The 26,569-nt window shown below is 41.1% G+C and overlaps 1 protein-coding gene and 8 non-coding genes across 9 annotated transcripts; 8 read left to right on the forward strand and 1 right to left on the reverse strand.

The window, feature by feature from the left end:
* Positions 1 to 51: 51 nt before the first annotated feature.
* On the reverse strand, positions 52 to 26,309 carry LOC125249022 (syntaxin-1A-like). Its single transcript, XM_048161204.1, has 6 exons — positions 26,160 to 26,309; positions 9,715 to 9,789; positions 8,827 to 8,926; positions 1,039 to 1,113; positions 273 to 352; positions 52 to 172 (listed from the first exon to the last, which is right to left on the reverse strand). The coding sequence occupies exons 1-6, from the start codon at positions 26,187 to 26,189 to the stop codon at positions 56 to 58; spliced, it is 477 nt and encodes a 158-aa protein (XP_048017161.1). The 5' UTR covers positions 26,190 to 26,309; the 3' UTR covers positions 52 to 55.
* trnak-uuu lies at positions 2,404 to 2,476 on the forward strand. Its single transcript has one exon. It is a non-coding gene; the product is annotated as a tRNA-Lys (tRNA).
* trnas-cga lies at positions 2,573 to 2,654 on the forward strand. The gene has a single exon. It is a non-coding gene; the product is annotated as a tRNA-Ser (tRNA).
* Positions 2,856 to 2,927, forward strand: trnah-gug. The gene has a single exon. It is a non-coding gene; the product is annotated as a tRNA-His (tRNA).
* trnak-uuu lies at positions 3,519 to 3,591 on the forward strand. Its single transcript has one exon. It is a non-coding gene; the product is annotated as a tRNA-Lys (tRNA).
* Positions 3,712 to 3,793, forward strand: trnas-aga. The gene has a single exon. It is a non-coding gene; the product is annotated as a tRNA-Ser (tRNA).
* On the forward strand, positions 4,203 to 4,275 carry trnak-uuu. Its single transcript has one exon. It is a non-coding gene; the product is annotated as a tRNA-Lys (tRNA).
* On the forward strand, positions 4,372 to 4,453 carry trnas-cga. Its single transcript has one exon. It is a non-coding gene; the product is annotated as a tRNA-Ser (tRNA).
* On the forward strand, positions 4,672 to 4,743 carry trnah-gug. Its single transcript has one exon. It is a non-coding gene; the product is annotated as a tRNA-His (tRNA).
* Positions 26,310 to 26,569: the final 260 nt, after the last annotated feature.

A 26,569-nucleotide genomic window follows, 5' to 3' on the forward strand; every position in this document is an offset into this window, starting at 1 on the left:
TCCTCCCTTGCATTCTCAGAGAAAACAAACCAGGTGTGTGTGTGTGTGTGTGTGTTTACTCACTAATCTCCAGCTGTCTCTGTATCCGTCTTTTACAGCGCTCCCTGTAATCTGATTGTGTTGCATTATATTCAGACATCACCTCCACAAATTTACGTGACAAGGTGGAGTGCTGAAAAACAGAGACCTCTTGTAATAATGTACACAAAACAACACGTATCTGCCAGTCATCAGTGAGTAGCAGACTGACGTGTTGGCATGGAGACTCTCACCTGTGTTTTCCGTATCCTCAGATCAGCTGACGGGTGTTCACTCTTTAATGCCTCCTCCTGCTCTATGGTCCGCTGGATATCTTTAAAAAAGAGTCATTTCTGTGGTTATTTATTTACTAACTCTAAATAAACAAGAACCAATGCATCAAATGGCACCACAATCGCTTCATCGCTTTATGGAACGATAGTGAATAAGAGTGAATGCTAATGATATGGTGATTTCTAATGGCAAAAAGCTCATTCATGTGCTCATGACTCAAGACTAGATTACTGTAATGCACTACTTGAAGAATGTCCTGCAGGGATATTAAATTAGCTGCTGCATATTGAACCAGCTGAAGCTTGAGTGCTCAGTAGAACCAAGAAATATGATCATATCAGTTTATTGTCACTACATTTGCTGTCTACTACATTTCATACGCATTACAAAATTACTTTAAGTAAGCTCCTATTAGTGGCGGATCCGGGTCACGGCTTTAAGCGGGACTCGAACAGGAGGGGTTATATTGGTGCCGTGACCCGGATGGGAATAAGGTTTATGGGGGTGAGTGTAACGGACATGGGCTCAGACAGTTTAAGTTTAAACTAAAGACTCGTCTCTTGAGTAAGTCAGCTTGAGAGGTTTAGGAACAGAGCAAGTGTTGTGTGTGACTGACAGGTGAAGAGAGAGTGCACTGAAGTCATGTGGTACAGTAATGGTTTCTCTGATGCTTCTGAATATAGCTTGCAGCTTAAATATCTGTGTTGTTGAGGATGAAGGACTCACTCTTTAACTTGGAGCGCACTTTATTGGCCAAGTTCTTGATATCTGTCATCAACTCCTCCAACTCTGCTTTCGTTTCTGTTAGAAAATAAATGAGAGAGACACATGCACATCATTTCTGATCTCCAACTACTGGAGTATTCCAATATTCCTGTATGTAATGTATTCAGAATTCAGAATAAGGTAATACATTATTTTCCAACTCTTCTCTTCTAGAAACACTGAAGATGTCCATTTAATACCAGAGGTGTAAAGTCCAGGTTCAGAAAGTCAAAGTCCTCTTCAGTATTTTGTTTTAATCACATGGATTTGCCAGGAGGTAGAAGTAATCAGTGAAATCAGCTGGCTGAGTTCATGGGTGGAATAAACACATGGCAGGACTTTTACTTTCTGACCCCTGGACTTTACACCTCTGTTTAATACAATTCATTTTCAGAAATCTTGCACAGTCTTTTAATGCAGTGTTTCCCAACCCTGTTCCTGGAGGCACACCAAAACTCTTCGAACTCTTTCTAAACAAAACACTTGATTCAACCCATCAGTTTGTTAGTAGAGACTCCGAGACCAGAAACAGATGGGTCAGTTGAGGGAGACATCCAACATTTTTTTTGTGTTTTGGGTTTGTGTGTAGTTCCCCTTGTACTCCGTCTGTGTATGTCCGTGTGTGAATGTGATTTCATTTTGTTGCGTTTCAGGTATAACTTCTTGTTGCCATGTGTTATTTTGCATGTCACATGTCTTTTGTTCACACAAACACATGAAGACAATTAAATTTGTATATTTTCTAGTGCTGTCAATTGATGAAAAAAATTCAGGGACATATCGGGGAGGCTCCTCTGAGGGCAGGCCGGTAGCTCGCCATGCCGTGATCATATAGTGGTTTTTCTCCCGCCAATGCTATTCAATTTGCTGTGCGTTCCCACGCAGCACTCTGCAACTGATGCAATATCACTCTTGAAAAGAGTAATGTTGGTAGAGAATAATGTTGGTAGGAATCTCTGCAGTTTCTCTGCAAGCTAAAGATGACAAGGCCCCTTTGTATATAGGTGCTTTCCAGAAAAGAAGCAGTGAGTTTTTGTTCTTTTTTCTAGCGTTATTGTCGTTTGATTATTATTATGGGTTTAATATGCTGCATTCTCACTCATTCGCAAATATATTTTGACATATTGTCGTTTGCGTTATTGATTATGGGTTTAATATGCGTGCATTCTCACTCATTCGCAAATATATTTTGACATATGAGGCGTTTTGACGGGCGTTCTGAAGTGGAAGAAAGAAACGCGATGCGTGGGAGAATCTGTTTTCTCCAGCCAATGCTATTCAATTTGCTGTGCGTTCCCACGCAGCATGCACGCGTCGCGACCGAGAGCCCGGATAGCTCAGTCGGTAGAGCATCAGACTTTTAATCTGAGGGTCCAGGGTTCAAGTCCCTGTTCGGGCGAACAAGTCTCTTTTCGAGTAGCGGTACGTTTTGCCGTTGAGTGCTTGCCGATCTACCCTGGTGAAAGTGAAATGGCACGCCCCATTGGTAAGGTTTGTAGTCGTGGCCGAGTGGTTAAGGCGATGGACTCGAAATCCATTGGGGTCCCCCCGCGCAGGTTCGAACCCTGCCGACTACGTTGACAGGTTGCTTTAGATGTAACCTTCTGGAGGCCTTGCCAGAACTTTACAACAAAAGGAAAAAAGCAACTTTTGCAATATTACCCTTGAAAAGAGTTATGCTGGTTGGAAACAGCTATCTCTGCGTTCTAAAGATGACAAGGCCCCTTTGTATTCAGGGACATATCGGGGAGGCTTCTCTGAGGCCAGTCTGGTAGCTCGCCGTGATCGTATAGTGGTTAGTACTCTGCGTTGTGGCCGCAGCAACCCCGGTTCGAATCCGGGTCACGGCAAGTTTTTCTGGGTGCCATTGAAATTGGACTCCATGTTGCCACCTCTCCTCAACCTGTCCTTCAGCCCCCTGTTTTTGTGGATTTTTGAGTGAATTGCCACCGGGACCTTATGTGAGAGCCCGAGCGCTCAGATTTGAACCCTTAGACAAAGACTGAAAAACGAAACACTGGTATTTAGTCCTGATTGCTTCAGAGAGAATATGGTGCTGATGTATCTTCTAAACGCTCGGTGTCAGTACAATCCCTGGCTGTTACCTAGAGTGCAGTGGACTTGCTATTTGCTCCAAAGAACTGCGCCTTTGACGCAAGTTTACAATAATTATAAGCGCGCTGCAAGTCGACGCATCCAAGCATGTAAAGATGCTTTCCAGACAAGAAACCTTGAGTTTTGGTTCTTTGTCCTAGCATTATTGTCATTTAATTATTATTATTCGTCTAATATGCTGCATTCTCACTCATTCAGACGTTTTGACGGGCGTTCTGAATCGTGGAAGAAAGAAACGCGATGCGTGGGAGAATCTGTTTTTCTCCCGCCACTGCTATTCGTGATGCTGTGCGTTCCCACGCAGCACTCACGCGTCCTGACCAAGAGCCCGGATAGCTCAGTCGGTAGAGCATCAGACTTTTAATCTGAGGGTCCAGGGTTCAAGTCCCTGTTCGGGCGAACGAGCCTCTTTTTGTTTAGCGGTACGTTTTGCTGTTGAGTTCTTGCCGATCTACCCCGTCCTCAGGCAGCGAAGCTGCGAGGCACCAAGCGAAATGGCATGGTCCCTGCGTGTACCTTGTAGTCGTGGCCGAGTGGTTAAGGCGATGGACTAGAAATCCATTGGGGTCTCCCCGCGCAGGTTCGAATCCTGCCGACTACGTTGACAGCTTTTTTTATGTTGTAACCTTCTGGAGGCCTTGCTAGAACTTTACAAAAGGAAAAAAAGCAACTGATGCAATATCACTCTTGAAAAGAGTAATGTTGTTAGGAATCAGTTTTCTCTGCAAGCTAAAGATGACAAGGCCCCTTTGTATATAGGTGCTTTCCAGAAAAGAAGCAGTGAGTTTTTGTTCTTTTTCCTAGCGTTATTGTCCTTTGATTATTATTATGGGTTTAATATGCTGCATTCTCACTCATTCGCAAATATATTTTGACATATGAGGCGTTTTGACGGGCGTTCTGAAACGTGGAAGAAAGAAACGCGATGCGTGGGAGAATCTGTTTTCTCCAGCCAATGCTATTCAATTTGCTGTGCGTTCCCACGCAGCATGCACGCGTCGCGACCGAGAGGCTGGATAGCTCAGTCGGTAGAGCATCAGACTTTTAATCTGAGGGTCCAGGGTTCAAGTCCCTGTTCGGGCGAACAAGTCTCTTTTCGAGTAGCGGTACGTTTTGCCGTTGAGTGCTTGCCGATCTACCCTGGTGAAAGTGAAATGGCACGCCCCATTGGTAAGGTTTGTAGTCGTGGCCGAGTGGTTAAGGCGATGGACTCGAAATCCATTGGGGTCCCCCCGCGCAGGTTCGAACCCTGCCGACTACGTTGACAGGTTGCTTTAGATGTTACCTTTAGTAAGCTTCTGGAGGGTTTACAAAGTCTTGCCAGAACTTTACAAAAGGAAAAAAGCAACTGTTGCAATATTACCCTTGAAAAGAGTTATGCTGGTTGGAAACAGCTATCTCTGCGTTCTAAAGATGACAAGGCCCCTTTGTATTCAGGGACATATCGGGGAGGCTCCTCTGAGGGCAGGCCGGTAGCTCGCCGTGATCGTATAGTGGTTAGTACTCTGCGTTGTGGCCGCAGCAACCCCGGTTCGAATCCGGGTCACGGCAAGTTTTTCTGGGTGCCATTGAAATTGGACTCCATGTTGCCACCACTCCTCAACCTGTCCTTCAGCCCCCTGTTTTTGTGGATTTTTGAGTGAATTGCCACTGGGACCTTATGTGAGAGCCCGAGCGCTCAGGTTTGAACCCTTAGACAAAGACTGAAAACGAAACACTGGTATTTAGTCCTGATTGCTTCAGAGAGAATATGGTGCTGATGTATCTTCTAAACGCTCGGTGTCAGTACAATCCCTGGCTGTTACCTAGAGTGCAGCGGACTTGCTATTTGCTCCAAAGAACTGCGCCTTTGATGCAAGTTTACAATAATTATAAAGATTGAAGTGCTTTGCTGTGTTCTCTCTGACTTCAGGCACTGCTCTAGCCTTCCCATACACCACTACCCACCTGGTGGAGGAAGACCTATGATTCCACCAACACTTCCTGTGTCAACACAGAGTACAGTCATTTACTGTGGGTAAATTAAAGAACAGAGTAGCCCTGCTGTGATTGTAGGAGAACACTGGCATTTAGTGTGTCAGTAACCCGACCAGACAAGAACTCAGTGTGACCACAGCTGCTGGCACAGAGAGTCCTGGCAGTGTTTTGGTGCAGTTGTGTCTATAGAGCAGTGCTTCCCAACCCTGGTCCTGGAGTACAGCACTGCACATTTTAGATGTGTGAATGCAGCCAATAACCAGGAATTAAGAATGTAAAAGGTACCTCTTCTGAATCCGAGCCGAATCTGGTGCTGAGGCGAAGTTGAGGTGCACACCTGAAAAGTGTCCCTTAATATTTACATAAATGCAATTCTTGTCAAGAAAAAAAAAAGAGAAACCGCAATTGTGAGCGGGGTGGCCAAGCTTAGGTCAATGGTGGCCACCAGAAATCACAGTCTGAGGCACGAGATACAATTTTTCTCTGAACAGCATAAGCAAACTGGGACATTATGTCGTTCTGGACTGTCGCTCATCCAGTTGTCTCTTCTCATCACCCACTCTCTTTCCTTCAGCAGATTGTAGGTCCATTCCATCCTCATCATCTCATACAGACGTTCCAAAATCCATTTAGATTTGCAATGATAAACAGTGGGGAAGACACAGAGTGGAAGGCAATTAGGAAAACACACTGTAACAATGGTCTAGGACCTTATTACCCCTAGTCATCGCTGTAATTTGCTGTATGAATCTGGGCATGGTGTTCCTCAAATCAACATGATTGAAGTCCCTGTTGAATCCGGATATGAGGTTTTTAACTGCATAATATGAGCGTCCAGCTGTTGAGCTGCATCAGCAGCTGCTGCTTGATGTGGGATGAACACAGCAACCAAAATAACAGAAGTAAAGTCTCTAGGCTTTCTGCGTTTGATGGTAAGAAATTCCAGGTTGGTGGAACATGCCATTGAGATTACCTTTGTGTCCGTGCACCAACACTGATTCACAGAGAAACATACACCACTGCCTTTTCACTTCACTGAGCTTGAAGTCCGGTCTGCCCTGAACAGGGAGAATCCTGGCTGTTGTAACGCTGAATTCAAACAGGTCTCAGTAAAACATAGTACAGAGCACTTGTCCTGTCTGTGTACAACAAGAGAGTCAGATCATCCTGTTTGTGGACAAGAGACTGGACATTAAAGAGTAAAATGCTTGGCAGCGGTGTTCAATGATTGATTCCTAAGTCGAATCAATGTGCCAGCTCGTCGCCCTCTCTTTCTTCCGTATGGCCTCTACGCTAACAGTATCCACCAGGCCTTGGTCCACAAAGTCCTCTGAATAAAAATTCAGTGTGGGCTGAAATTCGATTATACTGTCTCTTATATGCAACAGAGCCAATCTATTGAACGACAACCCAACAAACAATCCAACCAAAAACAAAACTGAGAGCAACACCATGTCGCCATGAAGCAGCGCCATCTTTGCCACATTAGACGAAAATTCATCTCTAAATTGTTTACTTTTAAAATCGTGATTACGTGACTGACAGCACTGTGTTAATGTTCCTACCCTCCTGATTTTGTTGTGGTGATACTGAGGGCCCAGGCTCAGGTGTTGCGATAGTCCTGCTGTTAGCGTTACCATCCCGCTCATTTGCTGATCCGAGTAAACATCTCGATGAGTGAGACCATCATCAACAGTTCTTCTGTTATCAGATTCAGATTGATTTTTAGATTTTATTTTTTTAGATTCTGGTATTTTTTTAAAGAAATCGGATGGTTTTTCTTTGACTCGCCATAGTTAGCTGAGTAAATGCTCGCTTGTTTTCTCATTTGAATATTGTAATTTTAGCGTAGCCATGTCACTCACGCCAGATCGACTTTTGAAATATATTTATTTCTAAGTTGCAAACCACAAAATCAAATAAAACGAAATACAAAATAACAATTTTAAGAATAAAGGTGGAAAATTAAAAATGTTGAAAAACCAAACTCGTCATATCATCTTAAATTCCCATTCCGTCAGCAGGGGGTGCTGTAGCACCCCTAGATCCCGCGACCATAGAATCATACCATTTAGAGCCCTGCATTTCTGCCCGATTTTCATGTCATAGCTCAGAGGCGGGCTGGGCCTCGGGCCTGTTTTAGGCTTCTCCTCCTTTTAATACTTTGGACATCCATTAAATAAAATAAACCATGAGAAGCTGATGATGGTAAAACAAACACATGCATAGATATAGCTGCGTCTCATTTCTGAGGCTGAGTGCGCACGACCTCATGTTTAGTGTAGCAGAGAGTGCGCCTTCAGCGCAGCAGCTGGAAGAGTGAGAACTGGATTAAAATTAGGGATGTTCATTTCGGTGTGACCGATTAAAAATACCAAAATGTTATTTTCAAGGCTTTAGTTTTATACAAATACGGCATATAAAACAACAGAATATGAGTATTCACCCCACATGTCACGTACCCGCAGCGATTGAATGGAGAAATCGTGCCGGCGCATTGTGCACATACACAACATAGCCTATCAGTTCTCACATTTTTAACTTGACATCACAGCCTGGTTTTTCTCCATATAGTGGACTTCACTGGGGTTCAACGGGTTGAAGGTCCAAATGTCAGTTTCAGTGCAGCTTCAAAGAGCTCTACATGATCCCAGACGAGGAATAAGAGTCTTATCTAGAGAAACCATCAGACATTTTCTAAAAAAAATAAACATTATATACTTTTTAACCACAAATTTTCATCTTGCACTGCTCTGTGATGCTCCACGCATTACGTAATCATGTTGGAAAGGTCACGCATGACATAGGTGGAAGTACTGATCCAGTGTTTACACAACGAACATGCAAACAAAGACTGGCCTTTACAAAAAAAGGTAAAACAATGATGTCGGATGATTTTGAAGTTGGAGGAGAAAATGAGATGAGAGTTTTTCGCCCTACCGCGGTACTTCTGCCTACGTCACGCGTGATCTTTCCAACATGATTACGTCATGCGTGGAGCATCACAGAGCAGTGCAAGCTGAGCATTTGTGGTTCAAAAGTATATAATTTTTATTTTTTTAGAAAATGTCCGATGGTTTCTCTAGATAAGACTCTTATTCCTCGTCTGGGATCATGTAGAGCTCTTTGAAGCTGCACTGAAACTGACATTTGGACCTTAAACCCGTTGAACCCCAGTGAAGTCCACTATATGGAGAAAAATCCTGGAATGTTTTCCTCAAGAACCTTCATTTCTTTCCACTGAAGAAAGAAAGACATGAACATCTTGGATGACATGGAGGAGAGTCAATTATCAGGACATTTTAATTCTGAAGTGAACTAATCCTTTAACAGCAGGGTATCGCGATACCTTTCTAATACAGGTATGTCGTGCAACACTTGTCATACAGCTGCCTTGCAAACATATCAATGTAGTAACAAACCAATGTTTTTACAGACTCTGCATACAAATGAGCTTACACTGAGCTTTTACACACAACCAATGCAACTCATAACATCTGTTGTTATGAAAAATTCACTTCAGTTCTTACTGAGACACATCGATGGTTTGTAACTGTGAAGCTGAATGACAGACCGTGATCTTTTCTATGTGCATTTTGGACTTTAATGGCGTCTGCTAATTAATGACTTGATTATGAATGTGTAACAGGGTCTTACTCTCATCTGGGTTTGGAGAGGCCAGGATGGCGCTGTGGTTTCTTTTCACTTCTTCTACTTTCTCTGTCAGAGAGCCAATGAACCCTCGAATCTCCTCCACCTGAGAGAGAAGAGGGGGATCACAACTGATCAAACACGTGTTGTTCATTAACACTAAATTAACACCCACATCCACACAAGCCAGATAACAGACATGGAGCTGAACAATCGTAGCACATTCTAGCTTCAACCAGTTTCAAAACATTTAAACTTTAACCTCAGTGAATGTTCATCATGGAGAAGGAACAAGACCCAGAGAAAGACCTCATTTCTTAGAAACTCAAACAGAGAAACTGTGCCTCCTACATGAAACACAATCATATGTGAAACCAGTCTTACCTTAACTATCCACTCAACTAAATCATAGTATGCAAATGTATACAAGTATACGGTAGTCAAAACTGTGTAAATGTGACAAAAAACTCCCTCGAAAACATGCATAAAAAGAGCTTTTAAAACCCATTGCAAATGCTTTATTGAAAGTATAATATATTAAATGCAATTAACAAATCATCAAATACAGTTAAATATGATGTCTGTGTATAACGTGTTCTTTTATAGATTTGCAGGGCTTATTTTGTTTGTTTTGTACTTCATTTGGCCATGATAATCATGTGATCATCAGTGAAAACACTGATGTTCTTGTCATATATGGTGTTGGTTTATGTTCCTGTTCATCTTCTCTTTTTCTCCTGAGTGCCTTAGTCTTTTCTATTAAATTAAAGTAGCATTTGTGAATAGTCTCTCACCTCAGCTCTCTTTCTTTCAGACCAAGCCCTGACAGTCTGGATGAGTTTGAGGATTTTTTCAGTGTATTTCATGAGTAAATAAGCAATGTAAATATCAAACCTGCTCAAAGAACTCGTCCATGAAACCCTTCTCAATGCCGACAGCAACCTCATCCTCCTCTTCTGGGTCTTTTCCCTGATGAACAGAAATACAGCTAGTCATTACGCAATTCATTATTATTTAAATAATTAACTTGTCATTAGGTGTATTCGTCTTGAAGCGGCGCTGCACAGACCAATCAGTGTTTGATATCAAAGTACCACGAGAGTGATTTGAAAGCATACCAGGTGAACCAAACGCTGATGCAAGTAGATGTAATTTCAGATTTCATTTAAAAGAGCCCAGAGGATCTTAGGTCAGGAGCCCCAGCCCAGATTATTTCAGTTTTGCTTTCATTTAAATGTAATAAATTAAGTGACATCCATGATTTAACTTCATGTAGACAATTCAATAATGATTCAGTTGAACTCCCATCCCGTTTCCATAAAGGTAGGTACACCTGAATGTCATCTGCAGAGCAATGAAAAGATATTGCATGCTTTTGAAATATAAAATTAGCATAAATGATGAAAACAGGATTGGGCCAAGGATAGATCCTTGAGGTACACCAATAATCAATGAGGCCGTTCTGGAGTAATGTTGACCAAGATTAACTGAAAAAGTCCTATTAAAAATAATAGACTTAAACTATCCGAGTGCCATGCCCCGGATTCCCACCGTCTATTCTAGGAGAGAGACAAGAATACTGTGGTCAATGGTATCAAACGCTGTGCTGAGATCTAATACGACTAAAATCACAGAGCTACCAGTCAATCGAAATCAAAATATTTAAAACATTAACAAGGCCATTTCTGTGCTGTCATTTGCTTTGAACCCTGTCTGAAAAATTTTGAAAATATTATTTTAAACTAGAAAAGCCTGCAATTGACTTAATGCAACCTTTTCTAGGACTATACATAAAAACGGTAACTAGAATCTAAGTTTGTTTTTACAGAAGGGGCTGTATAATATTAAAATTAAAACTCGCTGGATCTACTCCTGATGTAAGACTTCTAGTCAGTATACTCCAAACCGACCAATAATATCAAAAGTCTGCTTTACTCTTGATGGGATAACATTGTGACAGCAATTTGTAAGTTACAACTTGCCAACTATCTCAGCTAAAGGTCGAAGAGAAATAAGTGTAAACGGATCGAATACCACAGAAGTAACACAAGTAAGCGATGGGTCATATAAACCAGGTTCAATATGCAACTTGATATCCTCTTTTTTCTGAACCAAAAAGTTAGGCAGATCATCACAGGCAGTAATTTATCTTTCTGAATCTGGCAGTAAGGTGTGGGAGTCCGTTTTTAGTCCATCTCCTATCCTGAAAAGTCTTGCAGAGATGGACTAAAAATGATCTTCCAAAACTTACTGCCAGATTCTGGAAGATAAATTCTTCAAACAGTGGTACAAGAGGATGTGGTGCTGGTCCTTCAAGAGTCACTCTCAATCTGTCTGTCTATAAGGCCTATAAAAACCCAGTCTTCATGTATTTTACAACACTTCAGCTTGTGATTCTTATTAAGAGCGGGTCATTTTTTAGGATTCTTCACCTAACCTAAGTCTCTGAGATCCTGACACCTTGCACTTCTGGAGACTCCAGGTAGGTTTCAGTTCTGGGAAATGGTGGCGCTGGAGACTAAAGGGTTCCTGATGGTTTCACACTTAATTCTTCACCTTAATTCTTAATTCTTTTGCAGTAAACATGTGTCTTTTCTTCTCCACCTGTTTTTGTCTGACCCCGCTGACCCAATGAGCATTTCACTGTCCAATGGTCATGCTTTAACTTTGCAGTATCTAGTACTAAAGTATTGCATCCTTCTCATGAGCATTTAATTATTTTTGACTTTTCAGTCTGAGTTAAATCTCTTTTTTTCTTTTTTGGCTCATTTTGCCTGAAAACCTGCCTGATAATTATAAACACCTAGGGCTGGGCGATATGGCCAAAAAGTCATATCTCAGTATTTTTTTGGCTAAATGGCGATATGCGGTATATATCTCTGTATTTTCTACATTTTTCTATTTGGATTTAGAAAAAAAAAAAAAAATCAGTATTTACTTTTTAAAAATCTTAATTTAACATCCTGCCTAATGTTGTCCAACAAATATTGTGTTTATATTGAAAGCTATTAATACAATAGTATTAATACACTTTAAGTAAACTGCATTCACTTTTTTTTTTTTTTTTTTTTTTTTAAAGACGTGTCTAACAGATGATGTTGTTTGTAAAGTCTGTGATTGTGTGAAGAATTCAGGGACCAATGAGAACAACATATTCAAGAGATATCAGACCTGTCAGAAAATCTGACAAAGGTTTGCATACTACATACAAACACTAAATAGTTTACAGGAATCAGAATTATGGAAGAAATCATGTTGTGAAAGAGACTCGAGATGATTTTGGTGACATGAGGGATGGCAAAAACTTTAAATCCAAACAGTTCTTCATTGATCCAGAATGCCTGAACTTGCATTGTACTTGAAGTACTTCATTAAGAGAAAGCAATGGCTTATTGTCATGATCACCAGTGAGAGTGCCCTATCAGCCACTAGTGGGCACTCCATCTTGGACTCTTGTTTTCACCCCTTGGACTACAATACCCATACTCACTCTTGGACTCATTATCCCACTCATTGCACTCAGCTGTTTTGTGTTTGTTATCAGTGTCTGTCTATTTAGTCTCAGTTGTTTCTGTCCTTGGTTGTGGTTTGTTGTATTTTGTTACGTGCACTTTGTTTCTCTGGCTTTTTGTATTGGACTGTTTTTGTGGAGTTTAACCTTTGCCTGTGTTCTGGATTACATGCTTGGAGTCTCCTGTAATAAACATCGCTGCACTTGGATCTTACCATCTTGTTCTTGTGTGCACCGTGACAGAACAAACCACCGCTATGCAAGGATCCAGCAGCAGGAGACTCCGGTCATCCGTGGGGGCTGAGGAGGCTCAGGCCCTTTTGGCAACTCTCCGCCAGAGGAGAATGGGAGTGCGGGCATTCGTCCAGAAGTTCTGGTCACGGGTGGAGGGGTATGGTCTCTCTGATACGGTCCTCAAAGACACAATTAATAACTGTCTGGATAAACCTCTGCCGCAGTGGGAGATGGAGCTGGTAAGGGGGTTAAACTTTTGGAATTTCTCCAATTACCTGCATCTGCGTGGGAATGGGCCGCTTCGACTACCTCCAGCACCCGCTCCAGCCCGTGTGCCCGCTCCAGCCCGTGTGTCCTTTCCAAGGCCTGCTCCAGCCCATGAGTGCGTCCCAGCCCGTGAATCCGCTTCAGAGGCCTCAGAGGAGGTTGGCACTGAGTCTTCGCTTCCCACATCTAAAAGGAGGAAGAGGAGGAGGAAGGCTTCCATCCCCCAAGACCCGGAGGCCTCTCCAGAGCTCGCTCCAGTCAGTGAATCCACTCCAGAGCCCGCTTCAGTTAGTGAGTCCACTCCAGAGCCCGCTCCAGTCAGTGAGTCCGCTCCAGTCAGTGAGTCCGCTCCAGTCAGTGAGTCTACTACAGAGCTCGCTCCAGCCAGTGAGTCAACTACTTTTTTGGCTCATTTTGCCTGAAAACCTGCCTGATAATTATAAACACCTAGGGCTGGGCGATATGGCCAAAAAGTCATATCTCAGTATTTTTTTGGCTAAATGGCGATATGCGGTCTATATCTCTGTATTTTCTACATTTTTCTATTTGGATTTAGAAAAAAAAAAAAAAAATCAGTATTTACTTTTTAAAAATCTTAATTTAACATCCTGCCTAATGTTGTCCAACAAATATTGTGTTTATATTGAAAGCTATTAATACAATAGTATTAATACACTTTAAGTAAACTGCATTCACTTTTTTTTTTTTTGTTTTTTTTTTTTTTTTAAAGACGTGTCTAACAGATGATGTTGTTTGTAAACAACATCACTCCAGTCAGTGAATCCACTCCAGAGCCCGCTTCAGTCAGTGAGTCCACTCCAGAGTCCGCTCCAGTCAGTGAGTCCGCTCCAGTCAGTGAGTCCGCTCCAGTCAGTGAGTCCGCTCCAGTCAGTGAGTCCGCTCCAGTCAGTGAGTCCGCTCCAGTCAGGGAGTCCGCTCCAGTCAGGGAGTCCGCTCCAGTCAGGGAGTCCGCTCCAGTCAGGGAGTCCGCTCCAGTCAAGGAGTCCGCTCCAGTCAAGGAGTCCGCTCCAGTCAAGGAGTCCGCTCCAGTCAAGGAGTCCGCTCCAGTCAAGGAGTCCGCTCCAGTCAAGGAGTCCGCTCCAGTCAAGGAGTCCGCTCCAGTCAGGGAGTCCGCTCCAGTCAGTGAGTCTACTACAGAGCTCGCTCCAGCCAGTGAGTCAACTACAGAGCCCGCTCTAGTCAGTGAGTCCGCTCCAGCCAGTGAGTCCCCTACAGAGCCCGCTCCAGCCAGTGAGCCCACTACAGAGCCCGCTCCAGCCAGTGAGTCCACTACAGAGCCCGCTCCAGCCTGTGAGCCCGTTCCAGCCAGTGAGTCCACTCCAGAGCCCGCTCCAGCCAGTGAGTCCGCTCCAGCCAGTGAGTCCGCTCCAGCCAGTGAGTCCGCTCCAGAGCCCGCTCTAGCCAGTGAGTCCACTCCAGTCCCGCATGCTCTCCCTGTCAGTCCCGTGATGGCCAGGAGGTCTGTCTTCACTTTTTATATTTTGGCTGTCTTGCGTGCCTGGAGGATGCACTCAGAACAGCCCGAGCCCGCTCCAGCCAGTGAGTCCGCTCCAGAGCCCGCTCCAGCCAGTGAGTCCACTCCAGAGCCCGCTCCAGCCAGTGAGTCCGTTCCAGAGCCCGCTCCAGCCAGTGAGTCCACTCCAGAGCCCGCTCCAGTCAGTGAATCCACTCCAGAGCCCGCTTCAGTTAGTGAGTCCACTCCAGAGCCTGCTCCAGCCAGTGAGTCCGCTCCAGCCAGTGAGTCCGCTCCAGCCAGTGAGTCCGCTCCAGCCAGTGAGTCCGCTCCAGCCAGTGAGTCCGCTCCAGTACGGCATGCTCTCCCTATCAGTCCGGTGATGGCTAAGAGGTCTGTCCTCACGTTCTATGTTTTGGCGGTCTTGCGTGCCTGGAGGATGCTCTCAGAGCAGCCCCAGCCTGAGCACGCTGCCGTCCCAGAGCAGCCCCAGCCTGAGCACGCTGCCGTCCCAGAGCAGCCCCAGCCTGAGCACGCTGCCGTCCCAGAGCAGCCCCAGCCTGAGCACGCTGCCGTCCCAGAGCAGCCCCAGCCTGAGCACGCTGCCGTCCCAGAGCAGCCCCAGCCTGAGCACGCTGCCGTCCCAGAGCAGCCCCAGCCTGAGCACGCTGCCGTCCCAGAGCAGCCCCAGTCTGAGCACGTTGCCGTCCCTGAGCAGTTCCAGTCTGAACTCGTTGCCGTCCCAGAGCAGTTCCAGTCTGAGCCCGCTGCCGTCCTTGAGTCCTCCGCTCTCCCTGATACGGCCACGGAGGCCGTCATCGAGCTGTCCGCTCTCCCTGATACGGCCACGGAGGCCGTCACCGAGCTGCCCGCTCTCCCTGATATGGCCACGAAGCACCCTTGGCCAGCCCTGCCGCCGCCGTCCAAGCCTACTGCCCTGCCGCCGTCCAAGCCTTCTGCCCTGCCGCCACCGCCCAGATCTTCTGTCCTGCCGCCGTCATCCAAGCCCTCTGCCCTGCCGCCGCCGCCCAGGCTTTCTGCCCTGCCGCCACTGCCCAGGCCGTCTGAACCGTTGGAACCAGCCTGGTCAGTTCCTCCAGCGCCACCCTGGCAATCAGCCAGGATTCCAGACCCTCTGGAACCAGCCTGGTCAGTTCCTCCAGCGCCACCCTGGCAATCAGCCAGGATTCCAGACCCTCTGGAACCAGCCTGGTCAGTTCCTCCAGCGCCACCCTGGCACTCAGCCAGGACTCCAGAACCACTGGAACCAGCCTGGTCAGTTCCTCCAGCACCACCCTGGCTATCAGTTGGGCACCCTGGAGCTGGCCCACCATCCCTCCCCTGATCCTCCTCCTGTCCACCTCCCTCCTGAGTTTTTGTGTTTTTGTTTTGTCTGGTGGAGCGTCTGGTAGCCGCTCCTTTGAGGGGGGGTAATGTCATGATCACCAGTGAGAGCGCCCTATCAGCCACTAGTGGGCACTCCATCTTGGACTCTTGTTTTCACCCCTTGGACTACAATACCCATACTCACTCTTGGACTCATTATCCCACTCATTGCACTCAGCTGTTTTGTGTTTGTTATCAGTGTCTGTCTATTTAGTCTCAGTTGTTTCTGTCCTTGGTTGTGGTTTGTTGTATTTTGTTACGTGCACTTTGTTTCTCTGGCTTTTTGTATTGGACTGTTTTTGTGGAGTTTAACCTTTGCCTGTGTTCTGGATTACATGCTTGGAGTCTCCTGTAATAAACATCGCTGCACTTGGATCTTACCATCTTGTTCTTGTGTGCACCGTGACACTTATATTTTCATATTTTGAACCGGCGCATCAAGCAGATGAAGTACAAAGGAACTGATGCTCTCACAAATCCATGTGCTGTCGTCTATCCTGACATTATAATCCATGATTATTTAGAAACAAGAATCAAGTTTTATTCCCTGAGAGTCCATTAAAACCAAAACATCACTTTTTGCAGCACTGATTTTTAAATCTGGCCCCTTGATTAGATTATGAACGATGAGTTTCTAAAATAAAAACAGCTACTTCAAGAGATGTGCCAGGCATTTGAAAAACATTAAAATGAACTTTATCCAAAAAACATCAGATGTTTCAGGGATATCTTTCAGTGACAGTTTTTACCCATCATTTACAGTGACACAATTAAACATGCGGTTTAGCTTTTCAGAAATCAAGTATATCTATCCACAGACTTAAAAGTACATCATAAATCATTTAATAAATAAATAAATAAAAAGGGTAATTTCCTTGTGACAAAAACATTATTAGCCCATTGAGTTTGGAGAACTTACGCCGCTGTGTATTTTATGATGAAAAAACATGAAGCTGACTATCATTATGAACACTGTCTGCACTCTGTGACGAAACACAGAACCAATGTCTTAACATTAACAACTTGGTAGATTGTATCTGTTTTTAATGTGTACATTCTGTCATGTTAGTTCTGTTTTCCCTGTTCCTGTTTGCCTGTTTAGTTTGACCCAGTTTCATATGTTCTTGTTGGTTTATATAGTTACTGATTTGACCTATGTGCCATCTAGTTTCCGTTGTTTGCTCTGAGTTTGAGTTAGTTCCCTGTACAGTATTGTTTGTGTTAAATGTGTGTTCACAATTCCTAAAGCTCCTATTTTTCTCTCTGTTTAATCAATAGTATTTTGATTACTCCTGGTCAATCCTGAGCAATGCATGACATACATTGTAAACTGATGGCAAGTCATTCTGCTGAAACACAGTGTGTTGTCGAAATATAAAAACATTCACATTGTGTTATAGATAATTATTTTGTGTTTTTGAAGGCCAGACTCAACTGTTGGTGCCTCACCAGGACTACGGTCAACAGTCGAACACTTCCAACATTTCTGATACAGTGGATTAAGTTCCCAGAGGAAACTGATGCACAAATGATGCAAAAAAGTTCTTGCCCAAGTAAAAGGAACTCTACTGAAGTTGGCAAAAAGATGGTGGCAAAATATCCTAAATATGCAAGACGTAATAGAGGGGGATGTGATTGGGCTAGGGTACCACTCTTTAGTTAAGCAACTGCAATATAGATTGAAAATGTGAAGCAATCTATGACTCAAAAAATTAGAAAATGAAAGTATCACACTGATGAGTCTGACATGGACGAAGTCCCTCCAGAACAGAGAGAAGCAATCTAGGATACTTATAGGTGCATTAACTGGGATTTAAAATTCCTGCCCCTTGGAGAGCAAGAGAGGAAAAAAAAGAACAACTGGAGATGATGTCTCAGCAAACTGATACAAATATAGAGGAATTCAAACTATCAACATCAGAAGACAGCCTAATGTGTACTGGCAAATCATTTTGCAGTCATGGAGCAGCAACCGAAAAGGCACAATCTCCTTTAACTACAAACGAGAACACGGCACAGTCGGAATCAACCTGTCTGAAGACCTTAAGGGCCTAGAACAATTCCAGTGGAGAAGAAGATCTGTAATGTATTGTGGAGCCCGGCCTTAAACACATACAATAAAACATTAAATTTAACACAGTACTCGACCGGCAACCAATGAAGTGAAGCTAGAACAGGCGAAATATGTTCCCTTTTTCTAGTTCCAGTAAGAAGCCTGGTGGCAGCGTTTTGTACCGATTGAGGGTGGGATAGAGAGGACCTAGCCACACTAAGGTATAATGAGTTACAGTAATCCAGCCTGGAGGAAATAAAAGCATGGATCAAAGTCACCAAGTCAGTGACCGATAAAAACGTTTTCAACTTCTCAATGGATCTGAGATGATAAAAGCTGTTTTTCAATTTCAGGCCGTTACCAAAAATCAATCAAATTTTTTGCATGAGGATGAGAATTCACAGATAAAGCACCCAGATGGTTATTTTAGACATGTGCCGATATTCGGTAATGCGATATATCACGATAATGAATGCAATACAAAATACCGTAAATAATAATATATTACCAATTATTAAATTTTTTATAATGCATTTAAGAATACTTTCCCATCAACCGTATAAAATGCACAACACCGCTGTATTCTGTGTCCAATGTGCATGAGAAGCACATGGCTGAACGAGTGAAGGAGACGCGCTGAATGAAAGTGCACGTTCACTCTCTGACAGCAGAGGGCGCTGATGGAACAGCAGAAATGCAGCGGTTACCCCGGAAACCCCATAAACAAAGCAGCTGCCCTAGTGAAGTTTTAAAAATGCTCCAAACAGCCATTCATTTTTTTGTAATCTCAATGTTGTTCATCACAGCAATACATATTAAAAGACTTAATAGGCTATTTATTTTCAAACTTAAACATGTTTATATTTTAATCTGGACTACAACATGCCCTAATGATTAGAAATGTTCTGATTATGTGTTATTGTCCAGTAAAACTTCATTAGTTAACATGTTAATTCATTATTACCAAACTGACAATGAAAAATACTTATAAAGCATTAATTATTCTTAGTTAATGTTAATGTTTAATAACATTACTAGAATCAAAAGAACTTATTTAATGGACCTGAGATAAACTAACAATGATCAGTTGTGTTTCTTAACTAACATTAACAAAAAATAACACTTTCTGTAACAAATGTAGCTGTTGCTCAATCTTAGTTAATGCATTAAATAATGAGATTTTATTGTAAAGTGTTTCCTGTTGTTCTTTATAGCCTAATTCTTTTGCACGTTAATCTGTTTGAAAATGTTACTTTATATTTTTGGTGTATTGTATTATTGTATTTAAACATTCAGAGTTTTTTTTGTTATTACAAAAAGAGTTCTTAAACCTGTTACAACACTTTTTTTGCAGCTTATTTCAGTATCGTGATAATACCGTATACCGTGATAAAAGCTTCAGCAATTAATCGAAACATGAAAATTTGATACCGTTAGATGCCTGCATTATTTATCTGTATAATAGAAGATGGTGGTCCAAAAACTACAATTTTCAGTTTCAGAGTCATTCATTGTTAGAAAATTGGCTGCCAGCCAGCAATAGAGAGTGTACATCATAATTATCCCCGTGTTTCAAAGGGAGGTACAGTGAGTGTCATCCACACAAAAATAGTACGAAATTTATGCTTCCCGAAAAATCAAGCCTAAAGGGAGCAAACAGAGCGAAAACAAAAGCGGGCCCAACATTTATCCCTGGTAATGGTACAGAAGAGGTAAAAAATTCCCAACCTCCTCTGAAAATGTTCTATCACAGACATTTGAACCAATTCAATATGGTACACACATTTACTCAACCATTAGTAAGATAGCATGGTCAATGGTGTCAAAAGCCGCACTGAGGTCCAAGAGGACCAGAATTGCACCTGAATCCACAGCTAACAAAAGATGAGCAAAGCTGACTCTGTACTGTGATGTTGTCTAAAATCAGCCTGAAACTTGTCTAATAAGTTATTCTCACTTAAAAATATAGTCAGTTAATGGAAGACAACCTTTTCCACTATTTGTATAAACAAGTCAACCAGGGAGAAATATAAAATTCCTCCTGGAAAAGTGTCTATTTTGGTTCAACAAACTGGACATGGCAGTTCACTTAAAAGAATCGCAATTACACTTAAAGAAACTTTCACACAGTGTGGATGTGAAGGGGAAAGACTCTTGAACTGCTTAAATACTGTAGGTGTGAACAAGAGCAAACAGTTCCTATATGCTGTAACAAAGTTTAAAGTGGTGAGGGCGAGCTGAGCGGTTCCTCTGAAGATGTTGCTACTTTGGAAACCTGCCTGACAGGGACAGTATAGATGGACCAAGTTCACTTGACTCACACCATTGTTGTGTGTGGTAAGTACGGGTGTAACGGTAAACAAAAATAATGGTTCGGTACATAAACATAAAATTGCTTTTTGCCCCCTTTTTTGTCACTATTTGTCACAATTTAAATACACAGTGATGATTAACTAAAAGACGTTCTCAGCCATGTCAAACCGCGAATGGCCTGATATTCCTTAAAATTAAAAACCTGGTGAAGGCTAAATAAACAATAATTCAACACAAACTGCATCTGCACAACAAGCTAGCTGAATACTGCAATGTGACAAAACAATTAGACAATGTGATGATTACAGTCAAAGAAGTTATCTTAATGCTTTATCTACAAGACATAGATGTATGTTAACTAGAATGTAGTTTTGGTGTGCCACACACTCATTATACAACACCTTTGACAAGAAAGACAGCAGCAGAAAAATGTCTAATGTTTTGAGAGGGTGAAGTGGGACACTTAAAACAGCCTTCATCATCATCATCATCATCAACTAATACAACACCTGCTTCATTCCTGTTACATACGGCAATACCAGTTATACTCTGTACAATATTATATATGGATTACACTTTTTTTCTGTTTCATTTTCAGATTTAATTAAATTAAATCAAACTACCTTGCATTTTTATTTGGCTATTGCACAACAGAAACCATCTAGTGTCCAAGCTGTACACTTGTATTTCGTAAATAGGACCTATAATGCTCCTTTCACAAGATGTAAGTTTGTCTGTGAAGTTTCAGCTCAAAATCCCCCACAGATCATTTATTATAGCTTGTCAAATTTGCCCCTATTTGGATGTGAGCAAAAACACGCCATTTTTGTGTTTGTCCCTTTAAATGCAAATGAGCTGCTGCTCCCGCCCCCTTTCCAGAAGAGGGCGGAGCTTTAACAGCTCAACAACAACAAAGCTGGAGAATCTCACGCAGCCAAAATGAGGATTGTCAGTAACGGTGTTCAGCCTTACATTGTTCAAACCGGAGTCGACACTGATGGAGAGACTCAGGAAGAAGTTACAACTTTTAGACGTTTCTGAATGGTTAGTGGATAAATTGATGTAGTTGCTGTGGAGTTGATTCAACTCATCCACTAGCATGTGCCGTCATGTTCATCTTTTGTGTTGAATTGACCCTCGTTTGTGAAGCAGTCCGGCGTAAAATGACGGCATGTCAACAACACTCTACTACAACAACTCTTCCTCTTCTCTAAAGCAGCCCAACATGGCCCCGCCCCCTTTGTTGTGTGTTCTCGGGGGCGGGGTTTATGTAAATTATAGGGTTTGTGATGTCACCAACCCAGGAAGAAGCTCATTGTAGTCCCTACCAGTCGTTTGTTGTAGTAAAGCGATTTCTGTAAAAGAAAATATCTCCCTTTGCAACAGCTGTTTTGGATTTATCAGCCTTTCTTGATCTTGATTTTTTTTTTTTTTTTTTTGACCTGGAATTTGTTTCTCACTAATTCTCTTTTGGATTTTTGATCCTCACTCTGGTCCTCTGCCTGATCTGTTACAGAAGACTTCACTTCAACAGGATTCAGCAGAGTTAAATGAATCTCGAGCTACTATAGCTTATCAGACTGAAGTACTTAATGCACAGCTCCAAAATAATGAACGCCTAATGCAATACATGCAATCTCTATCCACTCCTTTCTTCCGTCCATCCCTTAAAATGTCACTTTCAGAGAAGTCTGATGGCAGTCCAGACCGTCCTGCATGCAGGGCTTGACCATAAGCACTGGCCGATGGTCCAGGGCCAGTGTGAAAGATGACCGGGACAGCTGACAGAATAACTGTCACTTGTGTCACCACAAAACTTTATCATTGGCACATGTTTTTGAGGTCTTGCCAATTTGAACATTCAAGTGGTTTTAATCCATTCAAGCAAAAGATGACGCGTTAGAAAACTCAATCAATATTGTGGCTCAATATTGTGATATCCGATATAACCACCATTTATTTAAATTATCATTAATATGAATAATTATTAATAATTATACATAAATAAGTTTTATGATGTGATCAGCAGGAATGAAGATGAAGGGGATTCAAACACAAAACAGGCTTTATTAATAATCCAAACCCTCTGAATGAACAAACACGCCGGAGAATAATGCAAACCACAAAATGCATAAACGAGAACTGACAAAGAATAACTGAAACACAGGGAATATATAAAACAGAGGCAGAACAAAAGAGAGTAAACTAGACCTAGTTTAACTATTAACTATTAACATATTAATATGTAACTATATAAACAAATGAGGACATAATCAATAACCAATGAAATAGAAACTAAACTGAGCAGGGAAACAGGAACTAATGGAAACAGAACAGAATGTCAAAATAAAGGTCCACATAACAGAACATCAGTCGGACAATAAGCTTGCTGGGCTATTGTTTTTATTACAGTTAGTTCTGATCCTCGAATCTGACTGGACGAGAGGCTTCCTAAGACTTTACTAGGCTTTCTATTTCACCAGTATCAGGCTGTCAGTCAGTTACATTGTTACGCCACTAGGTGGCGGCTTTGAGTGAGTCATTAACCTGTTCATTCAACTAGTACATTCAAAAATGCTGATTCATTCATGAATTAAACAAGGCGTTGAAATCATTTTAACTTGAGCGCCAGGTAATCATACGCACTCAGTCGATCTCTCTCTCTTACTCACTGTCTGTTTAGGCTTGTTTAATGCAAATCTACAAAACCACATAGAGAGTTGGTGGGAAAAATTACATTCTTCACTTATGTTATCATTACTAATTTAACATTAAGTATACATGTATGAAATGTAAAACAAGAAGGGCATAGCCTGATGAAAAAATAAAACACGTGAACATTGTGATTGAGGCAGTTGCTTGCATTCCTCTGTGGTTGGCTTGTCAGTATCGCAATATTACAATATTGCGGTTATCGCAGCAGCGTTAAATACATACTTTTAGGGCATAGTTTAAGTAGGTGAATTGCGATGCAGCAAAAGACGGTCACTTGAGTCATTCCAAAATGAATCAGCCTTTGAATGAATCGGTTGAATAAATTACTGTTGACACAATGACCAAGAAAGTGCCAACTACTGGCAGTTTTAATTTCATTTCATTAAAAAAAAAATCATTTACGTAATCAGATTGTTTTTTGATCTAACAAGTAAAGTAATCCATTAAAATAACATGCATTACGCAATCAGTTTACTTTCTGATCTACCAGTTAATCCATTTCAAGTAATGTGAATTACGTAATCAGATTACTTTTTGATGTTACCAGTAAAGTAACATATTAAAAGTAACATGCATAATGTAATCTGATTACTTTTTGATCTAATGAGTAAAGTAATACATTAAAAGTAACATGCATTGTGTAATCAGATTACTTTTTGATGTAAGGAATACTTTCAGTTTTTAACGTAATCAGTTTAATTTCTGATCTAACGTATTGCACTGTAAGTAATGTGCATTATGTAATCAGATTACTTTTTGATGTTACCAGTAAAGTAACACATTAAAAGTAACATGCATAATGTAATCTGATTACTTTTTGATCTAATGAGTAAAGTAATACATTAAAAGTAACATGCATTATGTAATCAGATTACTTTTTGATGTTACCAGTAAAGTAACGCATCAAAAGTAACATGCATAATGCAATCTGATTACTTTTTGATCTAATGAGTAAAGTAATACATTAAAAGTAACATGCATTGTGTAATCAGATTACTTTTTGATGTAAGGAATACTTTCAGTTTTTAACGTAATCAGTTTAATTTCTGATCTAACGTATTGCACTGTAAGTAATGTGCATTATGTAATCAGATTACTTTTTGATGTTACCAGTAAAGTAACGCATCAAAAGTAACATGCATAATGTAATCTGATTACTTTTTGATCTAATGAGTAAAGTAATACATTAAAAGTAACATGCATTATGTAATCAGATTACTTTTTGATCTAATGAGTAAAGTAATACATTAAAAGTAACATGCATTATGTAATCAGATTACTTTTTGATGTTACCAGTAAAGTAACGCATCAAAAGTAACATGCATAATGCAATCTGATTACTTTTTGATCTAATGAGTAAAGTAATACATTAAAAGTAACATGCATTATGTAATCAGATTACTTTTTGATGTAAGGAATACTTTCAGTTTTTAACGTAATCAGTTTAATTTCTGATCTAACGTATTGCATTGTAAGTAATGTGCATTATGTAATCAGATTACTTTTTGATGTTACAAGTAATGCATTACAAGTAACTTTTTTGATGTTACGAGTAAAGTAATGCATTACAAGTAATGTGCATTTTATGTAATCAGATTATTTTTTGATGTTACGAGTAAAGTAACGCTTTACAAGTAATGTGCATTACATAATCAGATTACTTTTTGATGATAATGCAAATTCTATTTCTAATGCACATTCTAATAACACAAACACATTTATTTACAGTCAAAAAGGTGACTGCAGATGAAGTATTTTCAAGAACAACAGTCACAGTAATAGTATGAATTGTAGCTGAAATGGTTAGTGATGCATGATGTCCACTTTAGTGGTCATTTTTCTCTTAATCTAAATTCAATTCTTGGAAATTTAGCTGTGATATGACTCCGATATTGCTTGATGCTACAACATTTTTACATGCAAGAGTCTCCTAGGAAAGAAAGAATGGATAGATATTCCAGAGCAACTTGGCATTTCTGACTGGCCATCGGCCATCTTGGTTTGGAGGGAAACAGCTTGCCACTTGGTGTCAGTGTATAGGATGAAGCACTAGGGTCCACTGTAGACTCTGATGTGCAACTATGCCATCAAAACCCATGCATATGCAAGAAAATGCTTTTTGAATAGCTTATCCACTGTAGTGACCTCTGTGCATGAAAGGGTTAAAGTCAGATTACATTCTCAACACTGACACGGAAAAGAGGAAACATTGAGCCAAAACGACACAGTCAGAAGGCTTTTCAATCCACAAATCACCAACATTTACCATGTACTAACACTAACTGAAACCATGGCAGAAATATGGGATATTCATACTGAATTTTATTATATTATTAATGACATTAAAGGAGCAATGTAATATAATTGCTGTATTTTTTGTTATAAAGCTATAGCAGTTTTGTGCATTTGTATTTACACAAATTATCTTCAGGCTACTGTTATTCATAACAAACAGCACAGAAACCATATAGCCTAGTTACTCTTTACCATGGCAGTGAGGTGCAATGTATGGTTTAACCTGTGGTTATCTGATCCAAATACTATGGAAGACCAAATGTTACCCTATAAAATTTTACTCTTTAAAAATGAGGCTGTTACAGTTTTTACAGATGCTGCTATTTTGTTAATGAACATGAATATGCATCTGCATCCCGACTGTCTGACAGTTTTAAGAGAGAAACCATGTAACATTAATCTGTGAAACGATCACCTGTTCTGATGATAAACCACAACTAACGGTCTGCTTTCTACAACTTCCAGCAAGTGATTCATGTAATGTGTCACATATAACCGGATAGCAGAGAGCTGCAGTTTTGGACCTGAAGTGAAGTAAAGGCAGTATGTCAATACATGAGACACATCAGGAATCACTCTCTAGCCCTCTGTTTGTTCAGTGATAGTGAGGGAAAGACTGGTTAATGATTATGTGCTCAACTCAGATCACTTCATTGATCATATAACACATCTGCTCAGTCAACTTGGTTATTAAATCAGTTTTCAGCTCTGACTGTCATTCACAGTGATGCAAATGAGCTTTAATTAGTTCTTTTATACGTCATCTACAATTACAAATAAGCTTTTTATTTTAGTATTAACATACACTTCAGTCTCAAAGAGCACATCTCTTCTCACCTGCAGACAAACTCACGAATGAACATTTCCTCTCTTCAGATCACATTCAGCTCAACGCCATAAAGGAACTTGTGTGAAAATATTTGTAATAAAACAAATATATGCTCATTCTCATAATTACAACTATTACAGGGCAAACATTAAACATCACTAAACACTTCTGATCAGTATGGAAACGCGTCAGTATGAATCATGTCTGTCCATCACAGCATCAATATCAAGTTCAGCATGACTGAATAAACTGATACACTTACATGTCTGAGCTCCTGCGTGCGGTCCTTCATGTTTCATTCAGTCCGTCTGACGCGTTTATCGCTCGCTGAGATCAGCGTCATTTTTAAAGTTACATCCGTCTGGCGAAAGAGGCGAGGCGCGCTCATTAACTCTAGAGCGCGCGATGCGCGTTCACATCACTACAGATCTTTTTTTTTTTTTTTTTTTTTTTTTTTTTAAATGCTTGAATAGCAATTAGTCTACATAAAGATCAAGGAATTACATACAAATACACAACATAAACAACAATAATCTTTTTTTTTTTTTTTCTTTTTTTTCAATTAACACACAGTCACACACACCTTACAACAAATTGAGAATAGTTTCAATTAAATAACAACTAATTAATTAATTAACAAAGAAAGAAAGAAAGAAAGAAAGAAAAGACAGT

The sequence above is a fragment of the Megalobrama amblycephala genome, linkage group LG16 (genome assembly GCF_018812025.1).
Source record: "Megalobrama amblycephala isolate DHTTF-2021 linkage group LG16, ASM1881202v1, whole genome shotgun sequence".
In the NCBI taxonomy this organism is placed as follows: domain Eukaryota; kingdom Metazoa; phylum Chordata; class Actinopteri; order Cypriniformes; family Xenocyprididae; genus Megalobrama; species Megalobrama amblycephala.

Coding starts and splice junctions, on each gene's coding strand:
- LOC125249022 (XM_048161204.1), bottom strand. CDS start 26,189: ATGAAGGACCGCACGCAGGAGCTCAGACAT. Junction 8,927..9,714: donor TGGACGAGTTCTTTGAGCAG/GTTTGATATTTA, acceptor CTTCTCTCTCAG/GTGGAGGAGATTCGAGGGTT. Junction 353..1,038: donor AGTGCGCTCCAAGTTAAAGA/GTGAGTCCTTCA, acceptor TCTTTTTTAAAG/ATATCCAGCGGACCATAGAG.